Source organism: Mycteria americana, chromosome Z (genome assembly GCF_035582795.1).
Source record: "Mycteria americana isolate JAX WOST 10 ecotype Jacksonville Zoo and Gardens chromosome Z, USCA_MyAme_1.0, whole genome shotgun sequence".
NCBI classification, from domain to species: domain Eukaryota; kingdom Metazoa; phylum Chordata; class Aves; order Ciconiiformes; family Ciconiidae; genus Mycteria; species Mycteria americana.
The window spans coordinates 5,070,398-5,090,178 of NC_134396.1; the positions used below are offsets into that span (position 1 = coordinate 5,070,398).

Genomic DNA, 19,781 nt, shown 5'->3' on the forward strand with positions numbered 1-19,781 from the left:
GACACTGAGCTTTAGAAAACCTTGGTCAAAAATCCTTCCGATGTCTTGGCAGCAACCCCTGACAGGAATCAAGTCCCTCTGCTAGAAGGCTTTGGACCGGGGCTGTTAGCTAAGGATAAAAAAGACACACGCGCACACATATATGCGTTTACAAGTATATACACTTTGTTTGCTGAAGGAAAGATTCCACAGCAGGGCTTAGAGCACTTTGAGTATATCGGATTCGGTAAACTGTCAAACGCACAATACTGTAAGAAACAGTAGCAATGCGGTTAACAATTTTATTTCACTGTATTGTTTTTAGCCTTTTATCATGTAACGGGATTATTACACCTCAAACATGATTCTACTCCACGTGCAAGTCTCAGTCTCATTTTTACTCAAACTGGTTTTTCCGGTAAAGCCTTCCTTATCACCTGAACTAGCTCCCCAAGCGGGCTAAAAAAAATGAAAACTTTAAACCATTGTTAAGACACAGAGCATGAGAAGCTGCAGTAAGAAAAAACACAAACACATACTGTTACTCTGCAGCACATAAGCAGCAGTCTTCGTAATGAGGCCTTCTTTGCTGCAATAATTTGCAATACAGTCTTCTATTTGCTCTAGTTTCAAAAGTGAACTTTTCTGCACATCCATTTTATACTGCTCAGTGTCTTGAAGAGAAATCTAACTTGATTTTGCTCGCCTAGAGGCAGTACTGCATTCAGCAGTGAATAAACTCACAGTGATCATTTTAACTCAAGTGTGGGTCAGACAAAAATACAGATTTGTTTCCTTTAGGTGGCATAAATTAAGGGATTGACAGCAGTAATTTGAAATTTATTTTATTTTTAGTCCACATCACAGGATTTTAGGCCAGAAACCACTTAATTGGAATCAAGTATTGTGGTAGGAATCAATATTGCACTTTTGCACAGCACATTAAGAAATAAACACGGTGTTTAAGGTTAACTTCATTTAATGGTTAATCTAATTTAATAATCAAATCTTTTAAGTTAAAGTATTCTTTATAAACTTAAATAATATGTGAAGTCTGATTCAGCACAGACAAACCAAGAGTCATGTTACATATAAATTGTCAAAAACCAAGTAAAATTGGTTGGGTGTGACAGTACATGTACAAAGCCTTTATAGCTAGGAATAATATGCACAGCTTAAAAATCATGTAGAAAGCACTCTTAAAGACTCTTCAGAAGTCATCCAAAACAGAGAATGCATCTTGAAATTTTTCTGTCTGATTATGGAGGATGACTTTGTTAACACAGCTTGCTTCCAATGCACTAGTCACAGCTACAGGACATTTACTAATGCAATATAAAACCCTCTAGTATTTTAGGGGACATGTAATGATGAGATGAAATAAAAAAACCTCCGTGGCTTATATAAATACTTATATACACAAGCACATGTATACATGCACACATACAATTTTTTTCAACCTGCATATGAGAAGTGTTAAGATAGTCCTAGATTTCTTATTTGTAGGTTCACTGTCAAACACCAGAACCCTGTTTGCCATGATCTCTTTCAACTATGAAAATACAGGATTAAAAGGAAACAAAAGTTAATTTTATCTGACCCGTAAACAAAAAGAACCAATGTATTGCAGACATTAATCATGCTTGTTGGCTTAAAAGCTTTTGGAGCTTTGAAAGTGTTACAGAACAGACCCTAAAGCAACACTGCTGGCACCAGAGAAACTGTGGACTTCAGAAATGTGAATTGATTTAACAAGCTCCACCTTCTGCTTCAGCTCAACGACAAAGCCATTTCTTATTGTACTAGTCTGGGTTTGCCAGTTGGATAGAAGACTGATTGTAATACCAGGAGCCTAAATATACTCAAAAAGCACTCCAGACCAAAAAGCAACCTCAGAGAGCTGGAAAAAATTGCATCGTCTTTTAAAGTTAGAAGCACTATTACCATCAAAAGTATCATAAAAGTGCATTTTAAGTGGCGCTGCTATTTAGAATGTGTAAGTGATGACAATACTGATCCAGTTTAAACCCAAAAACCTGTGATTTGATTTTCTAAAACCATACAATCTTTCTCTTAGGGCAAGACTGCTCTAGAAAGCCAGTTTATAGCCACTTGCTTTATATAAAATACTTAAGTTTTTCACATAATTTTAAAAGACGGGAGAAAACAGTCAAGTTTGTACCTTTTCCAGAAAGCTGAGGTTGGACATAAAGTTAGAAATTTAAAAAATTAAATAAACGCATCATGTAAGCATTTATTTTAACCAACTGTTCTCTACCGAGACTGGTTGTTGAAAAACAAGGTTTCGATCAAATACATGTGCCAGCATGTTGCCTTCCAGGACCTTAATGCCATCTTAAGCAGAACAGATAAACATAAAAAAAATGGGTGAGAAAGAAGTAACATCTTTAACAACTTCCCAACCTCCATCCCTCATGTTCTCCTCCCGAATGACTGGAGATGTCAGTGTGATAGTAACTTGCATTTTGGGTTCCACACACGAATTTAAAACTATTGCTGCTTCTGGGACTGCACACTTGATATCGTATTTCTCAGGACTTATTACCTAAATATTGAGAAACAGAAATTTCAGTTAGCATGTGGCCAATAAAAGTATGGGGAAGAAAATGGATTCCAACAAAGTCTTTTTAACAGAAAGACAGAAATGCAATATAATTATATGAAGCAGATACCTCCGTATTCAAAGAAACCACAGTACACACAATTCAGATATATATATGGACTTGCATACTGTTTCCAAATCATTAATGAAAATACACAGCAGTCACCAAGCATGCAAAAAGAAAAAAAAAACTACCCAGAAAGGAAATTCATATACAAGTAAGTTACATAACAAGAATCTTGACAGTGTTTGAGACAAAGAAAAGCCTCAGTGCCACTTAAAATGTCAGCTGGATATGTTTCTCATTGGAACATAGGAGCCCTTAAAGAGCACAAAGATGCAGTGGTTGTTTTTCAAGCTCGCTGTTACAGGATGGGTACTGGCTAGGTACATTCTGTACTTGGCTGTCACAACATGATAAGAACAAAGGGCAAGATAAACACCAGGGAAAAAAAATGTAAGAGTAACTAACAACGTGGTTATTCCCAATTGCTTCTTGCAACCAGATTTAATAATTCTAAGTACCCCCCAAAAGGAAGCTGTAGGCACCTCTGTCACCTTCTTCCACAAACTAGAGGGACAAGTGACTTCTCCACAAAGCCAGACCAAGATGAGCAGTTCTAAAATTTTCTTCTGTTCTGTTACTTCAAACAAGAGCAAATTCAAGATTATTTTCTAATTAATCTGATCCTGCTAAAGCTTCTACCATGCCACTGGTTCTGCTGAACATTTTACCAGACAGTATTGAAATACTAATGCTGTGACAAGCATTCTATAACGATGGCAGACAGGCTTTGTTCAGCAGAGACTTTATCCTATACTTTCACTTCTTGTGGAAATACAGCAAATGGTTTATATGAATTCTGCTGAATGGTCTAAGACTGCATGTACTTCTTTTTTTTTTAAAGGGCCAAATTAAAGACACATAAGACTTAGTTAACTAATTGTGGAACTACAAAGCACTGACACATACAAATTGGAAACAAGATGCAAGTTCAAACAGACTGGCATTAATAGAAAACTTTGACCTTCAGGCAGCAAGCTTCCTGTAACACTGCACAAATTACCTCTACCGCTGCTGGTAAATGGATAATAGTCTTTCTTCTGTTCATTTCTATTTCCCAATGAAATGAAATCTATTAAATGATGATTGATACTACATCACTAGCACAAACACCTAGACACTTATATGGACACAATATACAGAAAGCAAAATATGCAGTATAGTCCCTGAATTCAGATGGGAACACTCAGAAAATGGAAAGAAACTGAACCTGCACTATGAAACGTGGCAGTGAGCCCTGCAGACATTTGACTTGAGGACAGATTTTTACAGTATCTTTACAGAAATTCAAATCAAAAAAATCTAAATTCTACTTACTGCAAGTTGTTTGGGAAGACCTTCAGCAATACGACTGAGTAACGTCTTTGAAGGCTTCTCAGCACATAATAAAACAAGATTGACGTTTCGGTCTCCACGAAGTAGCAAACCTTTAGCCAAAACGCCTACCCGTAAAACTCCCTTCAAAGCTCTGTGAATTACAGTGAAAAGTTGCATTTAAAATAATATAAAAACCTTAAAACTAATCCTGAAGATAGAAAATGAAATAAAATACAATACTTTTGAGGCCGTAATAACATATACCGTATCAAAATCCAAAGAGAAGAGAATCCCTGGAAGCACTGATAACAGTGTAAGGAAAAACTTCAGAAACCAATGATGAAATTCTTAAAAAGTAATTAAAAAATACCTGTCTTTACTGCCATCTTTTTTGTCATCACCCTCTTTGTTCTTGCTTTTTTCATGATCAGTCATGTTGTCAGAAACAAGTTTCAAAGCACGCTCAGTAATAGAAACAATTTTTTGGACTGCTTGGAGTTCCTCCTCTGTTGGATATATAGCGGCATGTTTGGTCATCACATAGCGGTCATCGGAGGAGTCAGGGCGGCGTAGAGGCTAAACAGATGAAAAAGCATATTTCTGAAATTTGGGTACACTTCCCTTCCAAGTTCACAAATTGTAAGTGACCAAAAACCAAACATGTGGCTAAACAACAGAATATTCAAATCTCAAAATCGTTGAACTGTAACAAAACATGAACTGAAGTGTCCTTAACAACTTACACTGGTCACAATCAATCATGTCTGAAAAAACATTAAATGTATCAAAATGAAACAAATTATGAAATCCCAGGATCAAAAGTATCTCCCCAAGATAAATATCTATTGTCTTTCTGTCAACTGGGAAATACTTGCATACTGCTGCAAAATAAAGTGTGCATGACTGCTTTCATAGAATCGCAGAAGAATTCAAATAGGAAGGGACCACAGGAGGTCCTCTAGTCCAACCTCCTATGCAAACCATGGTCAGCTATAAGACCACATCATGTTGCTCAGGGCTTTATCCAGTCAGTTCTTGAAAACTGCCAAAGATGGAGGCTGCACAACATCCGTGTGAAGAAAATTATTTCCTGTATTCAATCTGAACCTCTTTTGTCTCAGCTTAAGCTGGTTGTATCTCACCCTCTCATGACTGTAAAGAGCCTGGCTCCATTGTCTTTATAATGCACAGGTATTAGAAGGCTATTATGTCCCACTGAAGCTCTCTCTTCTCCAGGCTGAACAAGGCCAGATGCCTCAGTCTCTCCTCACAGGGCATGCATTCCAGACCCCTGACCATCCTGGTAGCTCTACACTGAACCTGCTATGGTTTATAGTATTTTTCTTGTACTGTAAAGCTCCAAACTGAATGTAGTATTGCAGTTTGGGTCTAATGAAAGCTAACCACTTCCCTTCAGCTACTGATTATGCCCCTGTTTATATAACCCAGGATGCTGTTGGCCTTCATTGCTGCCAGGGCACACTGTTGACTCATGTTCAGCTTGCTATCTGCCAAGATCCCCAGATCCCTTTCAGCAGGGCTGCTACCTAGCCTGTCACTCCCCAGCCTGTATCAGTGCAAGGGTTTATTCCTTCCCAAATGCAGCATTAGACATTTGTCCTTGCAGAATTCCATAAAGTTCCTGTTGGTCCATTCCTCCAGTCTGCCTAGGCCCCTCTGGATGGCAGCCCTGCCCTCAAAGGTATCAACTATTCTCCCCACCCCAAACTGATTCAGTTTCAGGCCAGCTGCAAACCTGATGAGCGTGCACTCACTCCATCACCCTTCAGATCATTGATAATGAGACAAATCCCAGGATAAACCCATGGGGTACTGCACTTATTACTGACCTCCAGGTAGAGTACGACCCACCACTAACCAGCATCTTCTGGGACTGATGATCCAACCACTTTCTATCCATACATTTGTCCACAATTAGATAAATAATATTGTATAATGCAATTAAATAAAATAAAAAGTAGTACACAGATCCAGAGTGACTTGTATTTCAGAAGAAACAGTATTTGTCTTCAAGGCATCCTTTTGTCATTTCTGTGGACTTATTTTGGAAGACAGGTCCACCTACACAGTTTTATTAGCATATAATTTCTTCTCCACTTTTCCAAATCCTTTATTAAGAAACACTGGAGACAACTGAAGTAACACTGAATAATTTAGAGTTCTTAACTGTGCCTCCTACTAAGTATGATTTCATTTTTTTTCTCAAGTTAAGAAACTCACAGCTGGTCCCTGGGGCTGAGGAGGCATTCCTGGTCTAACTCCCAGCAGGCCTAGAGGTCCTGGAGGACCATGAGGATATCCTCCATCTGGTATTCTACGACGGTCATCCCAGTGATGCTGCTCTTCCTCCATTCTCCTCCAGTACATGTCCTCTTCATATCGCCTGAAGTGCATCAAAGGTTCTCTTTATATAGCAGTTAATACTTGCAACCGTTCTAAATATATTCTTGTATGTCCTCACTAACTCATTTCTAGTAGTCATAAGCAAATACCAGTGAACTCCAGAGGGTAATTAAAATGAATGGTCATTTTGAAAGTGTGTCTGAAATTATAGCAAAATAATTCTAATAAGTCTGCATTCCTCAGAGGGATTGAACACTAACAAACAAAACCCCCAGAGGGATAATGACAACTTAATTTAAAACAAGACAGTACAGCGTTCCCAAAACAAGTATTCAAAATAAGTAACTACAGAAGCAGAGTTAGTTGTAGATAACCTGACTGCAGCTTTATCTCATTCATTGATAAAACAGAATGTATTACCTCATTTCCATCCTCCAGCGTTCTTCCTCTTCTCTCCTTCTCCAGTATTCTTCTTTCTGCATCTGTTTCCTCATCTTCTCTTCTTGAATTTTTCTTGCTCGAATACTGGGCTTTACTTCTACTTGTAAGTCTGGGTTTACTTTTTTCTAGTTCAGAAAAATAATAAATGAAATGTTTTTCCTCTTGTCATCTCAAGGTTACAGAGTTTTTCTGACATGTTTAGCACACACTACTGGCCTACAATAAAATCAAAGGGGAGCAAAATGCAGTTTTAGAACTGCACTGAATGAGTAGTTGAAGAAGAAAAGATTCTGTGTCCAGTATTTTAAAGGACAGAAATAGCAACGTATTACAAATAGCATGAATTCCCTCTTCACTTATATGAGAACAAAGTAATTTAAGATTAAAATGTTACATGAAAACTAAGTAATTTGCTGCTCATTCTGTAGCAGGATGACTACTCTATAGCCCGAAAAAACATTTCATATTAATTGCAGTGTGCTTCCTGATGTCCCTGTTCCTGCAGGGTCACTCATACAGGGGCGTAATAATGAGTTACTGAATAAAATTTTCTGGCAATTTTTCCTCTTCTTCCATCCTTTTCATGATTACGCAGGTCCACTGTATCTCCTGTGACCACAGTAAATTCTTCCAATATAATCTTATAATAATCAAAATGCACACCATATATCAGTACAGGTGTCTCTACATTCATGACTAAAAAATCTACAACACTTGTTTCTCAAATGTCTCCACAAAGGGTTTGTGTGGTTTATCCTGCCAAAACCATTGAGCACTACTATTTTACACTATTTGAAATTCATGGTAAACAACATAAAGAACCTACTATTGCTTGCATATGTTGTACCGTATTTTAATGTTGCAAAGGTTGCCTGAATGCAATGTTCAGAATGTTTTAAAAACCCAAACAAAAATACAGTTTCACAGTCTGCCTTACTTCTTTAAAGACTATACTCCCTGAGAAATATATTTCTCTACCTCTTTCAAAATACTGTTTACTCAGAGTACCTACTTTTGTCTAGTCTTTAAATGTAAGAACATGTAACCAGTCAGCTGACATCTGGTGGATTTTCACATAGAAGCATTAGCATTTCTACTAACCTTATACTGAAGTCTGTGCCGCCTCCCCTTTAAGTGCATCTCCTTGGCATTAGGATCATTGAAACTGCATTCACAAAGTTTACAGTGAAAGCGGATCACCTTTCCTTCATCATTTCTTACCTGGAAAATAAAGTTATAACACATTTGGCTCTTTTTTTTAAAAAAAACCACAAAGCTGATGTAAAAATTAAACTGATTCAGTGACACTGGATAAAGTCTACCTGTCTTAAAACATGCTAAAAAGTTCACACAATAACTGACAGAAGGCAAAATAGAACTTTCAATTCTGACAAACACACTGTTGTGCTTGGTAATGAACAAAGAACAAAGTTCTTCCATTCCAAAGAGTACACAGCTTTAAACTTGAGCCTGAACATACTGAGTTGAATAGTTAGAAACCTGTAAATTATGAAAAATTTACATCAGACTTCATCCACATATCTCATGCCACCTACATGAAGAATGCCCCACCGAGCATAAAAGAAACATGCACAATACAAAAATATAAACATATGCACAAGCCTTTGCAGGTTCAATATCTTGTCATTCTTATCTTCAAGGAGGACCCAGGGAATTACAGATCAGTCAGCCTCACCTCAATCCCTGGGAAGGTGATGGAGCGGCTAATCCTGGAAACCATTTCCAGGCACAAATAAGGGCAAGAAAATCATCAGGAGTAGTCAGCATGGCTTCACCAAGTGGAAGTCATGCTTGATCAACTTGACAAACTTCTGCAATGCACTGAAAGGCCTGGTAGACGAGGGGAGAGCAGTCAATACTGCCTACCTGGACTTCACTAAGGCCTTTGACACAGTCTCTCCATAATATCCTCGTACACAAGATGTTGATGTATGGGCTGGATAAGCATACAGTGAGGTGGACTGAAAACTGGCTAAATGGCCAGGCCCAGAGGGTGGCGATCAGTAGAATAAAGCCTAGCTGGAGGTTAATAACTAGCAGTGTACCCCCGGGGTCAATACTAGGTCCAGTCCTGTTTAACATCTTCATTACTGATCTGGATGATGGGATAGAGTGTACCCTCCGCAAGTTCGCTGATGACACAAACTGGGAGGAGTGACTGATAGGCCAGAGGGTTGTGCTGCCATCCAGAGGGACCTCAACGAGCTGGAGAAATGGGCTGGCAGGAATCTCATGAAGTTCGACAAGGGGAAGCACAAAGTTCTGTACCCAGGGAGGAACAACCCCATGCAGCAATATATGCTGGAGGCCACCCAGCTGGAAAGCAGCTTGGCAGAAGAGGACCTGGGGGTCCAGGTGGACACCAAGTTGAACCTGAGCCAGCAATGTGCCCTTGCAGCAAAGAAGGTGACTGTCATCCTGGCTGCATTAGACAAAGTATTGCCAGCAGGTCGGGGTGGGGGGCGTGATCCTTCCCCTCTAACTCAGCACTGGTGAGGCCACACCTGGGGTCCTGTGTCCAGTTCTGGGCTCCCCAGTACAAGGGAGACATGGACATAGTGGAGAGAGTCCAACAAAGGGCCACAAAGGTGATGAAGGGTCTGGAGCACCTCTCCTATGAGGAAAGGCTGAGAGAGCTGGGACCGTCTAAGCCTAGAGAAGAGAAGGCTGAGGGGGGATCTTCTTAATGTATATAAATACCTGAAGGAAGGGTGCAAAGAGGACAGAGCCAGGCTTTTTTCAGTGGTGCACAGTGACAGGACCAGAGGCAATGGGCTCAAACCGAAACACAGGAGGTTCCCTCTGAACATGAGGAAACACTTCTTTACTGTGAGGGTGACTGAGGCCTGGCACAGGTTGCCCAGGGAAGCTGTGGAGTCTCCATCCTTGGAGATATCTGAAAGCTGTCTGGACATGGTCCTGGGCAACTGGCTGTAGGTGCTCCCTGTGCTTGAGTGACACTGGACCCCCAGATGATCTCCAGAGATCCCTTCCAACCTCAACCATTCTTTGAGTCTGTTTCACGTTCAACAAATTTTCACTAAAATAGTTAAAAAATAATATACATTTTCGTATCAATACCTCCTCCACATAGTCATGGCCCACTGGCTGGACGTCACTTTGCAAGGCAGCAAGAGTTGTGGGAGTCACTGGTTCTGCTGCTGTGTCTGGTTTTACTTCCTGTGTTTGTACTGTAGCAGCAGGAGTTGTTTTAACACTTTCAGGTGATTTCATTTCTTCCAGTTTACTTCCTGTTGTTTGAAGCTTATTGCCACCTACAAATCAAAAAAGTTAAATCGTTAACTTTCATAAAATGGGAATGGGATGACACACAATGTGCAAACTGAAGACCTTACTTTCAAATATCAATGTTCTGGCCACAGCATTATCAGTCTTTTAAAATTAGTTAAAACTTAAACATATTTTAAATACAACTAAAGATTTTAAAAAATAAGTTTAACAACATTCAAGTTATTTAAACACTTGGTTTTTTATTTTAGCAAGAAAAACTTTTGCTTTACATAACTGCAATTTTCATTATTAATTTTCATGGTTTTTCAAAAGAGATAGGACTGAATGGGAACAACTCAGCAAACATATTTTAATAATCTCTTTTTTGTCATCAGATATTTTTTTTTTGTAAATGGATCCAAAAAAGTACTTCAAAACTTTATAATGTTTGTACTAACAAAGATAGTACACTTTCAGTGTTGCAACTGCATAGGTCTTTCCTTCAAGAACAGGATAGCTTATTGTGGAACAGCTGCTTCCCACCTGTAAATGTCTGTCATGCTCATTTCAAAAGTTTCCGCTGTTACAATTTCCACTGTTACAAGGATGTTTCAGTTGCCCAGTTATCAACTGCCAACCTACTGCAGGTTGCCTTAACAGCCCAGGCTGTAAACTAAAATTAGGACCAGCTGGACTATAAACTGCAATACTCCAGCAGCTACTACATAAGAAACCAAAGGTGGGAGGCTTCTTATGAAGGTGGGAGAAGCCTCCAAGAGAGGTCAGGTGGAGACAACCGGGCAGAAAACACCATAGATTTTGAAGCAAAACTTTTATTTACATTCTTATTTTCACCTATCAGTAATTCTCTTAAACACAACAGAGTTACTCATGCATAAAGTTAACTAAATACATTTGTATTTGCTGCACTAAGTCTTAAAAAGAATTATAGAATAGGTTAGGTTTCAAAATAAAGACTGACTTCTGTACTTGCCAACAAAGTTTATTTTCGGTGTAGATATTTTCTTTACAGCTATATTAGCAGCAGTTGAAGATGTTTTGTTGTTGGACGCAGTGTTAAGTGGTGTGTTTGCTGTGGGAGTAAGAATTTTCACTGCAGAGGATGCAACAGAGGAGTTCACAGTACTGCTGCTAGTTGCTATATTTGAAGCAGAGGCAGTTGGTTTGGAAGCAGATGTGGATGTTGAGGAAGTAGCTTGGGTAACCACATTTGGTTCAGTTGAAGGAATGGGTTTGCCAAGTTTTGTGTGCAACTTTACTACCTATAAGAATAAAGAGATATTCATAATATGGTCTCCCTGGGATAACTATAAAAATCATGTAACACAAACATAATTATAACTAAAAAGTTAGCTATTGCTTCTTTACAAAAAGTGATCTTGGCAAAAAAAAAAAAAAAAAAAAAGGATGGACATGTAAAACTTCTTGTCATCTGTAACAAGGAAATAGTTAATAGTTATCTCACATTGCTTATTTCCATTAGAAATTCAGACATTTACTCCAAAAGCTGTGTAGATGAGAACTGACAGCCAATAAACTCACAAGCCAGTACAACTCAAGGAAACATTTTGCTCAAACTGTTTTAATGCGATTGTTTTGTTGTCTGGTTGCTTTTTACTCGCCCTCCAAAAAGTGTAGTACATTGAACAAATAATATTTGCAAATAAGAGTTATTTAATTCAGACTCAGCAATACTGTCTCTTTTGATCACTACATTTTAAGAGTATTCATATTGAAAGAATTTCCAGGTTACCTAGCAGAACTGAAGAGATTCCTTAGACAAAGGTTTTCTTTTTTTTTTTTTTAAAAAAGCACATCTGCAGAGACAGTTAAGGAGGATTGTGAGAGGCATATTTCAGAGCTTTTTAGTATCTCATAGAAAGTAAAGAGGTACGTGCTTATTCTTAGAAGTAATAAGCAGAGGCCTTTCCACAACATGCTTGAGATAGAATAATACCTCTTTTTGGTGACACCTGACCATCACCTGAAAAAGCAATGCATGTAGTCCGTAAGAACAAAACATGCAAAATCAAAACTAAAGACTGGGTTTGAAAGTAACAGTAAAAAAAATACAAATCTGCGAGACATGCCTTTAATTCAAACACATGTACACAGTCATGATATGCACACAACTGTACACATGCATTTCTTAGGTTTTTGTTCTTATTTTTTTAAGCATGTTCCCCATCAGAATAGAGACATATTAGTGTCACATAATACTATAAATTTAAGTTCAAGCAACTCTTCAAAATTACTTTTTTCCAGTAGAAGGCACAAGATTCTTCAGTGTACCACAGAAATAAATTCCTTTGAGATTTCATTTTTACACTGATGACAACCTAAATTAGCAGTGGTTAGCAGCTATATATGAGGAAAAGAAAGCTACACCCAAATATATAAGGCTAATATATACTATACTCCATATACCTATGGAGTTATTGGGCACAACCCAAAAATTTAATGGCTCAACTTATTAATGAAAGAAAGAACACTAGGCAAGTCTATCTAAATTATAAATTTTGCTCTTGTATTAACAAAAAATGATATTGGGAAAATGGCTTTAAATCTGCTATGAGGTTTATTTTAATAGGAACGATGTTACTGATGCCACTTTGTACGGTGTTCTGAGATGCAAAGTGCTATAAAAGCTGAATATTAATACTGTATTTGTTACTGACATTCGTATTTCCAGAGTTACGAGGAAAATCTGTAATATCTAAACAAACATTCTACACTGCCATTGCATTTACTATTGTATGGCCAAATTTAAAACACAGGTCACACGGGCTCACAGTGCAGCCCACAGTCTTTATTCCAGAATGCCCACCTAACTGCACCCAAACAGTAGGGAAAACATGCTTACCAAAAGTCTTCCAAACATAGTCATTATGAAGTCTACTACAGGATATTGTTCCTTGCTCCCATATGCCAATTTTGTTTGCAAGAAATACCAAGGACTGATGCACAGGAGTCCTGCCCCTTGGCATGGACTTAGCTTACAGTGTTTCAAAGCACACTGAAAGCATCACAGCACCAGATAAATAAGACAAATGTCAAGAAAAGTCTTGAGAACAGTTACGGGGCACAAGCATGCTACTGCATGTCCTCACTGACTCTTTTCCCCATCTTACTCCACACCTTCTTCCTACGATTTACATACTTTCCCCAATACATCCTCTTCTCATTGATGCCGTGGCAGTATTTTCCCCCCTTTCTCCCAATAAGGCCCTTCTAAAAGTGAGCTTACAGATAAGTTTGAAACAAAACTAAACATCTTTAAACAAAATAATTCAAATTATATTGTTTCTGTGTATTTTCTCCTCTCTGCGAAAAAATGATGGGAAGAAATATACGACTGACATGTATAATAGGAACAAGAGAAAACTCTTACTTTCTGATGCTTGGCTCCACGGATATGGGCAGCATAAGCATCTGCCCCTGTACAAGACACATCACAAAGCTCACAGCGCAACTGATTCTGAGTTCCACGAGCAGAAGTGCTGCTGTTATTGGTGTTCTGGGAAGCTTTTAATGCTGCTTCTTTCTTTTTGTGTTTCTGGCCTTCTAAGTGTTCTTTATAAGTCTGTTTAAATTAACAATACACACACACAATAAGCTGTCTTTGTACTGCTCGTTCATCATTCATGTGAATACATGTAATATAGAACATAGCATAAACCACATGCTTTGTATGAGAAATACTTCCTACACCAAACATTTCTTCCATATGACACGCTCTAAGGCATTAGCAGGCAACTTCTAAGACCAAGAAATTTTCTTCACCACCACCAGGATTCCACTTTTAGGTAATACAATATGGGCTTTTCTCCTCTAACTTCTCACTTCCTCAATCAAGTACTGGTCAACAGATATTACCACTGAAAACTTGATATGATCAGAAAACTGCCATTTCCTGCATTTTATTCAATTATTCTTGATTTTGAATTTTCCTCAAACTACAAGACCACAGTGATTAAGTGTATCCAGAGAACTAAAAAAATACATTCAAAAGAAGGTAGTGCATAAATAAAGCTGTGCTGAAAATGAAATGCAGAAGTTGATATTTGTTCCTATACCAACATGGGCAATCTAGAGCGCAGACAGGGTGGGAAATAATGACAAGTTTACCTAAAGAGCAAGAACTGTTTAGCCAGACACACACATAAACACTCTGCATGAATTGGTATCTACTTTCTATGCACTTGTACCCACTGTGAAACTAAACTGGGACGCTGGAATACAATGAAGAATAAATTTTCAGGCTTACCATTCACAAAATTTATGTAATTCCATAGTTTTGAAAAAAGTATTTTCTAAGAAGTTTGCCATGCTAAAAAAGCAAATCAATTTCAAAGTTGAGAATATTTCTGAAGTCCAAAGCACAGCTGAAGCTTCTCTGTACAAGCTAAGGGGATGTATCTTTTTGTCTTCTCATAGGAGCTCTTTCTATAACAGTGCACATTTTCATTTAATTATTCCTTTAGTAGAAGTATAGAATCAAATCTTTAAAAATTAACCGATATTCTTAAAGGGGACAGTTTTTTAGCTGAAGAAATTATCACTAAAGTGTATAGCAGAATATTACATAATACAGGTACCTGTGGTCCAGCACAGCTGATCTTACAAACATCACAGTAGTGGATCTGGGGCGGTTTGGGAGGTTGTTTTGGTTTCAGTTGCTTATTTTGGAATGGTGCCTTTTTAGTAAAGGTGGTCCCTGTCCAAGCAGCTGTTGCAGCAGCAGCAGCAGCTGCTGCCGCTGCCTGTTTCTGTTGCTGCTGCTGCTGCTGGTAATAGGACGATGCAGCTGAATACACTGCGGCTTCATAGCCGGAATAAGAGGTACCTCAAAGATCAAAATAAAATAAATGTTACATCACTGTACATCATGTATCAATTACATAATACACTAATTCAAAACATGTTGCATAATAGAGTTGGGGGGGCAGGGCAGAATAGAAATGATTTGTTGAGATCTTGTTAGGCCATCTGAATTTTTCTTGATGTTTCACAGTACACAAATACATAGTTACCAATTGTATCAGAAATATATTTGATTTAGACACATCTTTGCAGACACATAATTATGTTAGATATATCAAAGCATCCCTAAAGAATATGAAATTTCCTGGCACATCTGGTAAGACTGAGTATGATGTAACAAGAATTTTAATAAAAGGTTTATCGAAGGCCACTTGATGTAAGCAGCCTTCCAGAACCAGATTTACTCTTCACGTTTCAAAATGGCAAGGAGGACAGACGTTATGTAGAGCAAGGGGAAAAAAAATGAAGATAAGACAGAATGGCTAGTGCTATTACATTCTGTTTCACTGATTTAAGTTGTTTTAGTGCAGAGAAGCTGCCTGCCTGCTAAAACCTGGCTATGCAGTCCTTGATTTCTAGTACCAAAGTTGAATAAATCAAGGAAACTGGGCTTTCATACCTTTGAGCCAGTTTTCCCATAAACTTTCTACATCTACTGGTTCAACTATTTTAATCCTCTGATCAGGCTCTGTCTCAAGGAAGTCTTAAAATGCCTTTTTAAACAGAAAACAAAACAAAACAAAAAATTCAAGGTAGCTATAATATGCCAGTTGATTACCATCTGGCCATAAAGTTAACATCTTTTCATTTTAACTATTTTTTGGATTTCTAATGTTTGAAGGAAAGTCTTTTTTTCAGCACTCATTCTCCTCCCATTTTGGGTCAAAACAACCCAAACTTACAAGATTTATATTGGACTGCTCCTCCCTGTCTCTGTAACTGCTGTTTGATGGCAGCATGCTCCCTTCCAATTTCCCTGGGTAATATTTGTGTGGATGTGCTGCCTTATTTTTTCTATCCCCCACCATTTCTCTCCAAACCTTGCAGTAAGTCACAAAACACTGTGCGCATAGCAATGCCAACACTTTGTATATTCTCACATGTAACAAAATAGGCACATACAAACATCAAACCTCATTTAAAGATACAGCAAAATATTTTGCTGTTATAATGATTTAACTGGTTGATACGTCTCAGTAGACTATGATGTAATTGAACACCAACTGCTAAAATTCTGAGTATTTAAAGCCTCTCCTGTAACAACTGCAAAGATCCCAGCAACATAATATGCAAAATTCTTACCAGAGTAAGTAACCGCTGTTGTACTGTACGTTGCACTTTGAGTATAGGATGGAACAACAGTAGCTGCAGCTGCTACTGGCTGCACAGTAGAGGATACTGGATATATAGAAAACGTAGTCGTTGCTGGACTTGGGGTTGCAGGTTTTATAGCTGTCACTTGTCGTGTTTGCTGGGCTTGGGTATACTGAGTTGCCCCTTGGCTATATCCTGCCTTGGGAGCTAATTAGGATAGAAAATAAAAGTACACAAACATTGATGTATTTTAGCTGAATGAAATGCAAACCATATTAAGTGATACTTAACGATATGCTGGGGGATAAACACATAAGTGATTTTTGTTTTGGTTTATTTGTTTGATTGGTTTTGGTTTTTTGTGTTGTGGGTTGTTTTTTTTTTTTTTTTTTTTTTAAATAGTCATGGTTATGCATTGTGTACCACGTATCACACAACTGTTTAACCATGTCACAGCTCAGGCTAGTAAGCCTCAGATTTATTTATTTTTAACTGCTGCCATGCTTGTAAACAATGTTCTCATTCAATGGTTTTACTAGAGTACACTACACCAAAGTACACCTAAACTTTCCTATTATTTCTAATTAAAGTAAAAAAAAGTAAATCACATTTATGCCTTTAAGTAGCAATCATGATACCAGTAATTAAAGAACCACATACAGTAAGTAACTAAAGAATTAAAAAAGAGAATCTTTCTAACCAAGTTATCATCTGAACCCACCACTGACTATTTGAACCTACTTCAGCAAGGTTTCTAGACAAAACAACAAGAAGTTTGCCTAGAAGTATGTTTTGAGTATATTTAATAACAATCCAAACCTCAGAGATAGCTACTTATGGCAATGTCACAATAATGTTCAAGTTCTAGGTGCTGCAAATTTTTCTACACACTGACAGAGATTACATGACCAAAAAAAAAAATCTGGATAAGGAGAAAAATTCAAAAAATTATTTTTAAGGTATTATAGTAGTACACAGACTGTGTATAATGACAGCAGTTTGAATCACGCCACCCACCTGTCTGGTAGTATGATTCAGCTACTGAAGGTTGAGGCTGGGCAGCAGCAGCCACAGCTGCTGCAGTCGCTGTTGGCTGTTGATAGTACTGTTTGCTGTCATAAGCTACAGCTGGGGCAGTAGAGCGAACGTAAGAATAGGAATCCTAAAAATTCAAAAAAGAAAAATCAGCAAATTTCTCCTTTAAGTATATATCTAGAGTAATAAAAACCATTAGCAGAGTCAAAAAACCAAGGTATTTTTTTCTGGTCTACTAAAGTAGATTTAAAAAAAAACATTTACGGATCCAGTATATATAAAGAAATGAATTAAAGACGTTAAATTTATTTTTGCAGATGCTTCAGGCCTGAAAACAACCCTGATGGTCTTTTTTAGACTTAATACAGGAATTAACCTCATGCTATTAAATCACTTTCCAACCGAATTATTTTTGTGACTGAAAAGCAACTACTCTCACTAGTTTTTCATAATGACTGTACCAGATTATATTTCTGTAAAATATGAAGTGAAAAACCACCACAGATCTCCACAAAATGTGAATTTCTACAAACCACAATGAATTCACAAGTTTACAAACATGACCCTATATTGGCTTTAAAAATCCCATCATTAACAATGCTTTTCTTGGTTGTATTTCTTAGAGTATGAAAGTGATACTTTTAAAGCCTTCTTTACTTTCTGGTGCATCAACTAGTCCATTAGGGAACCACGTCTAGTCTATAATGGCAAGGCAAGTAGCCCATTTGACAGCTCTAGAACTCAGGAGGTGGCTAGTAAGCTTAGAAGGGGAGGGCCTAGAAGCCACTCTATGTATGTACACATATTCTCTCATGCTCACCATATTTATAGTAAAGCATAAAGAGTTGATTAACTGTGGGGTAGCAAGGCATGAACTACTATAGCTGAAATGTACTAATGTATAAAAATTCTTTTTATTTCCAAGAAATATAACAATAAAATTGCTTTTCCATCCAACCTGTGTAAACTGGAATTATTTTTATTTAGTTTAGGGGGCTCTCTTTTCTGTCCAAATGCATCTAATAACTGACCTCATAATTATGAGTACACATGCTACTGGAAAGCCTCCTATGTTATGATTCATTACCATATGTAACAAATTATAAAAACTGCACAAAAGAATTGAGAACACACAGCAATACTATAGTCCTTTTAAACAAACCAAAATACTAATTAGAATCTAGATAATACCTTGATAAGTTTAGGACTAAAAAGTTAAAAAATTATTACAAGAGACATACTATTTCAACATTCAAGATGAAAACAGACAAACAGTTCCCTTTTGTAGAAGTCTGTAGCCTCACAAGGTTAGGCAGTGATCTCACAAAGGGTACCGAAAAACTACCCAAAGGATAGCTTCTCTCCTAGGGCAATCTTCTATCCTCATATGTTTGGTACTAGAACTCTTGTGGCACCCAGGAATCTTACAAGGGAACTATTTCTACCTCCACTGAAATTTTTTATCAGAACAGTTTTTTCAGCTACATCAGTTCCATGACCCAGTTTACTGTATGCCAATCAAACATTTAAGCTAGCTGAGACAAGACAGTACTACTCTTTTCAGCAGTATTTTCACAAAATCACTTGGAGGCAAACATCAGTTCATTGCTTATTGTGTGAATGTCTAAATCTTAGCTCCTGGAGTACTGGTGCTGATAATCCCCTACCTGGGCCATATGAGACCGCAGTCACTTCACATTCTATCAGTTTTCGCTACTAAGTAATTTGAGTTGTACTCAAACTGTGATTCACAGAAGAAAAAATTGTAAGTATCATCATATTCTCTTATCCAAACAGGCCTCTTCCTTTTAATGTATCATTTAAAAATCATACAACAGAAGTAATATTTTTTTTAACCCACCTGGTAATTCTGTGTAGTGACAGGAGGTGGTGGTGGTGGAGCTTCTTGTTGCCTCTGCGTGTAACCATAATCTGTAGCTGTGTGCGCTGTAGGATAGCCTCCATATGCAGCAGCTGTTGCAGCAGCTGCAACAGCTACTGGAGCAGGCCTGGCTACGGCAACTGTAGCCGCTGCTGGAGCGTAGGCTGCAGTAACTGTGTGCGCAGCGACTGGTGCCTGGTGGACGGTGTAGCTAGCAACTGTAGTTGGATGGGAATAAGCTACACCCGAAGCTGGCTGCTGGCTATATTGGAAAAAAACAGTAAGTAAATAATTAAATTAATCCACCATGCTAAACTAATGCCTACATATTTCAAAATCCCAGATTTGATTAATACTTCTCTGTTCTACAAACAGACCTGGAGCAGCTATCTATCTATGCATACACTTTAATGGTTTTTATTATCTCTCTTCCACCCCCATTAAAAAGGCTGTATCATTTTGAAGTTTCTGTGGATGCACACCTATCATGCAGGTGATGACTTTCTTAGCAAGGGGGGGTGGGGTGTGTCAGCTTTTTTTCAAGTAGTGGAACACAAGTCTCATTCAAAATAATACAGAGGTCTTAAACTGTTATGTTTTCATGACCAACAAGTTTTTAAATGCTTTAGTAGTTCTTCAATAAAACTGACATACCTGTCAAATTA

The 19,781-nt window shown here is 37.8% G+C and overlaps 1 protein-coding gene across 3 annotated transcripts in view; it reads right to left on the minus strand.

The window, feature by feature from the left end:
• ZFR (zinc finger RNA binding protein) overlaps positions 1-19,781 on the minus strand; it is a 46,984-nt gene that overhangs the window by 9,516 nt on the left and 17,687 nt on the right. For 2 of the 3 annotated variants that reach the window (XR_012773433.1, XM_075488404.1), the window contains exons 3-15: positions 19,096-19,378; positions 17,217-17,361; positions 16,188-16,406; positions 14,660-14,907; positions 13,453-13,644; positions 11,023-11,323; positions 9,891-10,084; positions 7,890-8,009; positions 6,768-6,913; positions 6,225-6,387; positions 4,354-4,559; positions 3,984-4,134; positions 2,404-2,545 (exon numbers count right to left, since the gene is read on the minus strand). Coding sequence is in view for 2 of the 3 variants with exons in the window: in XM_075488404.1 (XP_075344519.1) it covers positions 2,404-2,545; positions 3,984-4,134; positions 4,354-4,559; positions 6,225-6,387; positions 6,768-6,913; positions 7,890-8,009; positions 9,891-10,084; positions 11,023-11,323; positions 13,453-13,644; positions 14,660-14,907; positions 16,188-16,406; positions 17,217-17,361; positions 19,096-19,378 (2,510 nt within the window). In the remaining variant the exon portion in view is untranslated. The remainder of the gene's footprint in view (positions 1-2,403; positions 2,546-3,983; positions 4,135-4,353; positions 4,560-6,224; positions 6,388-6,767; positions 6,914-7,889; positions 8,010-9,890; positions 10,085-11,022; positions 11,324-13,452; positions 13,645-14,659; positions 14,908-16,187; positions 16,407-17,216; positions 17,362-19,095; positions 19,379-19,781) is intronic. The other variant, XM_075488405.1, reaches the window with a different exon arrangement.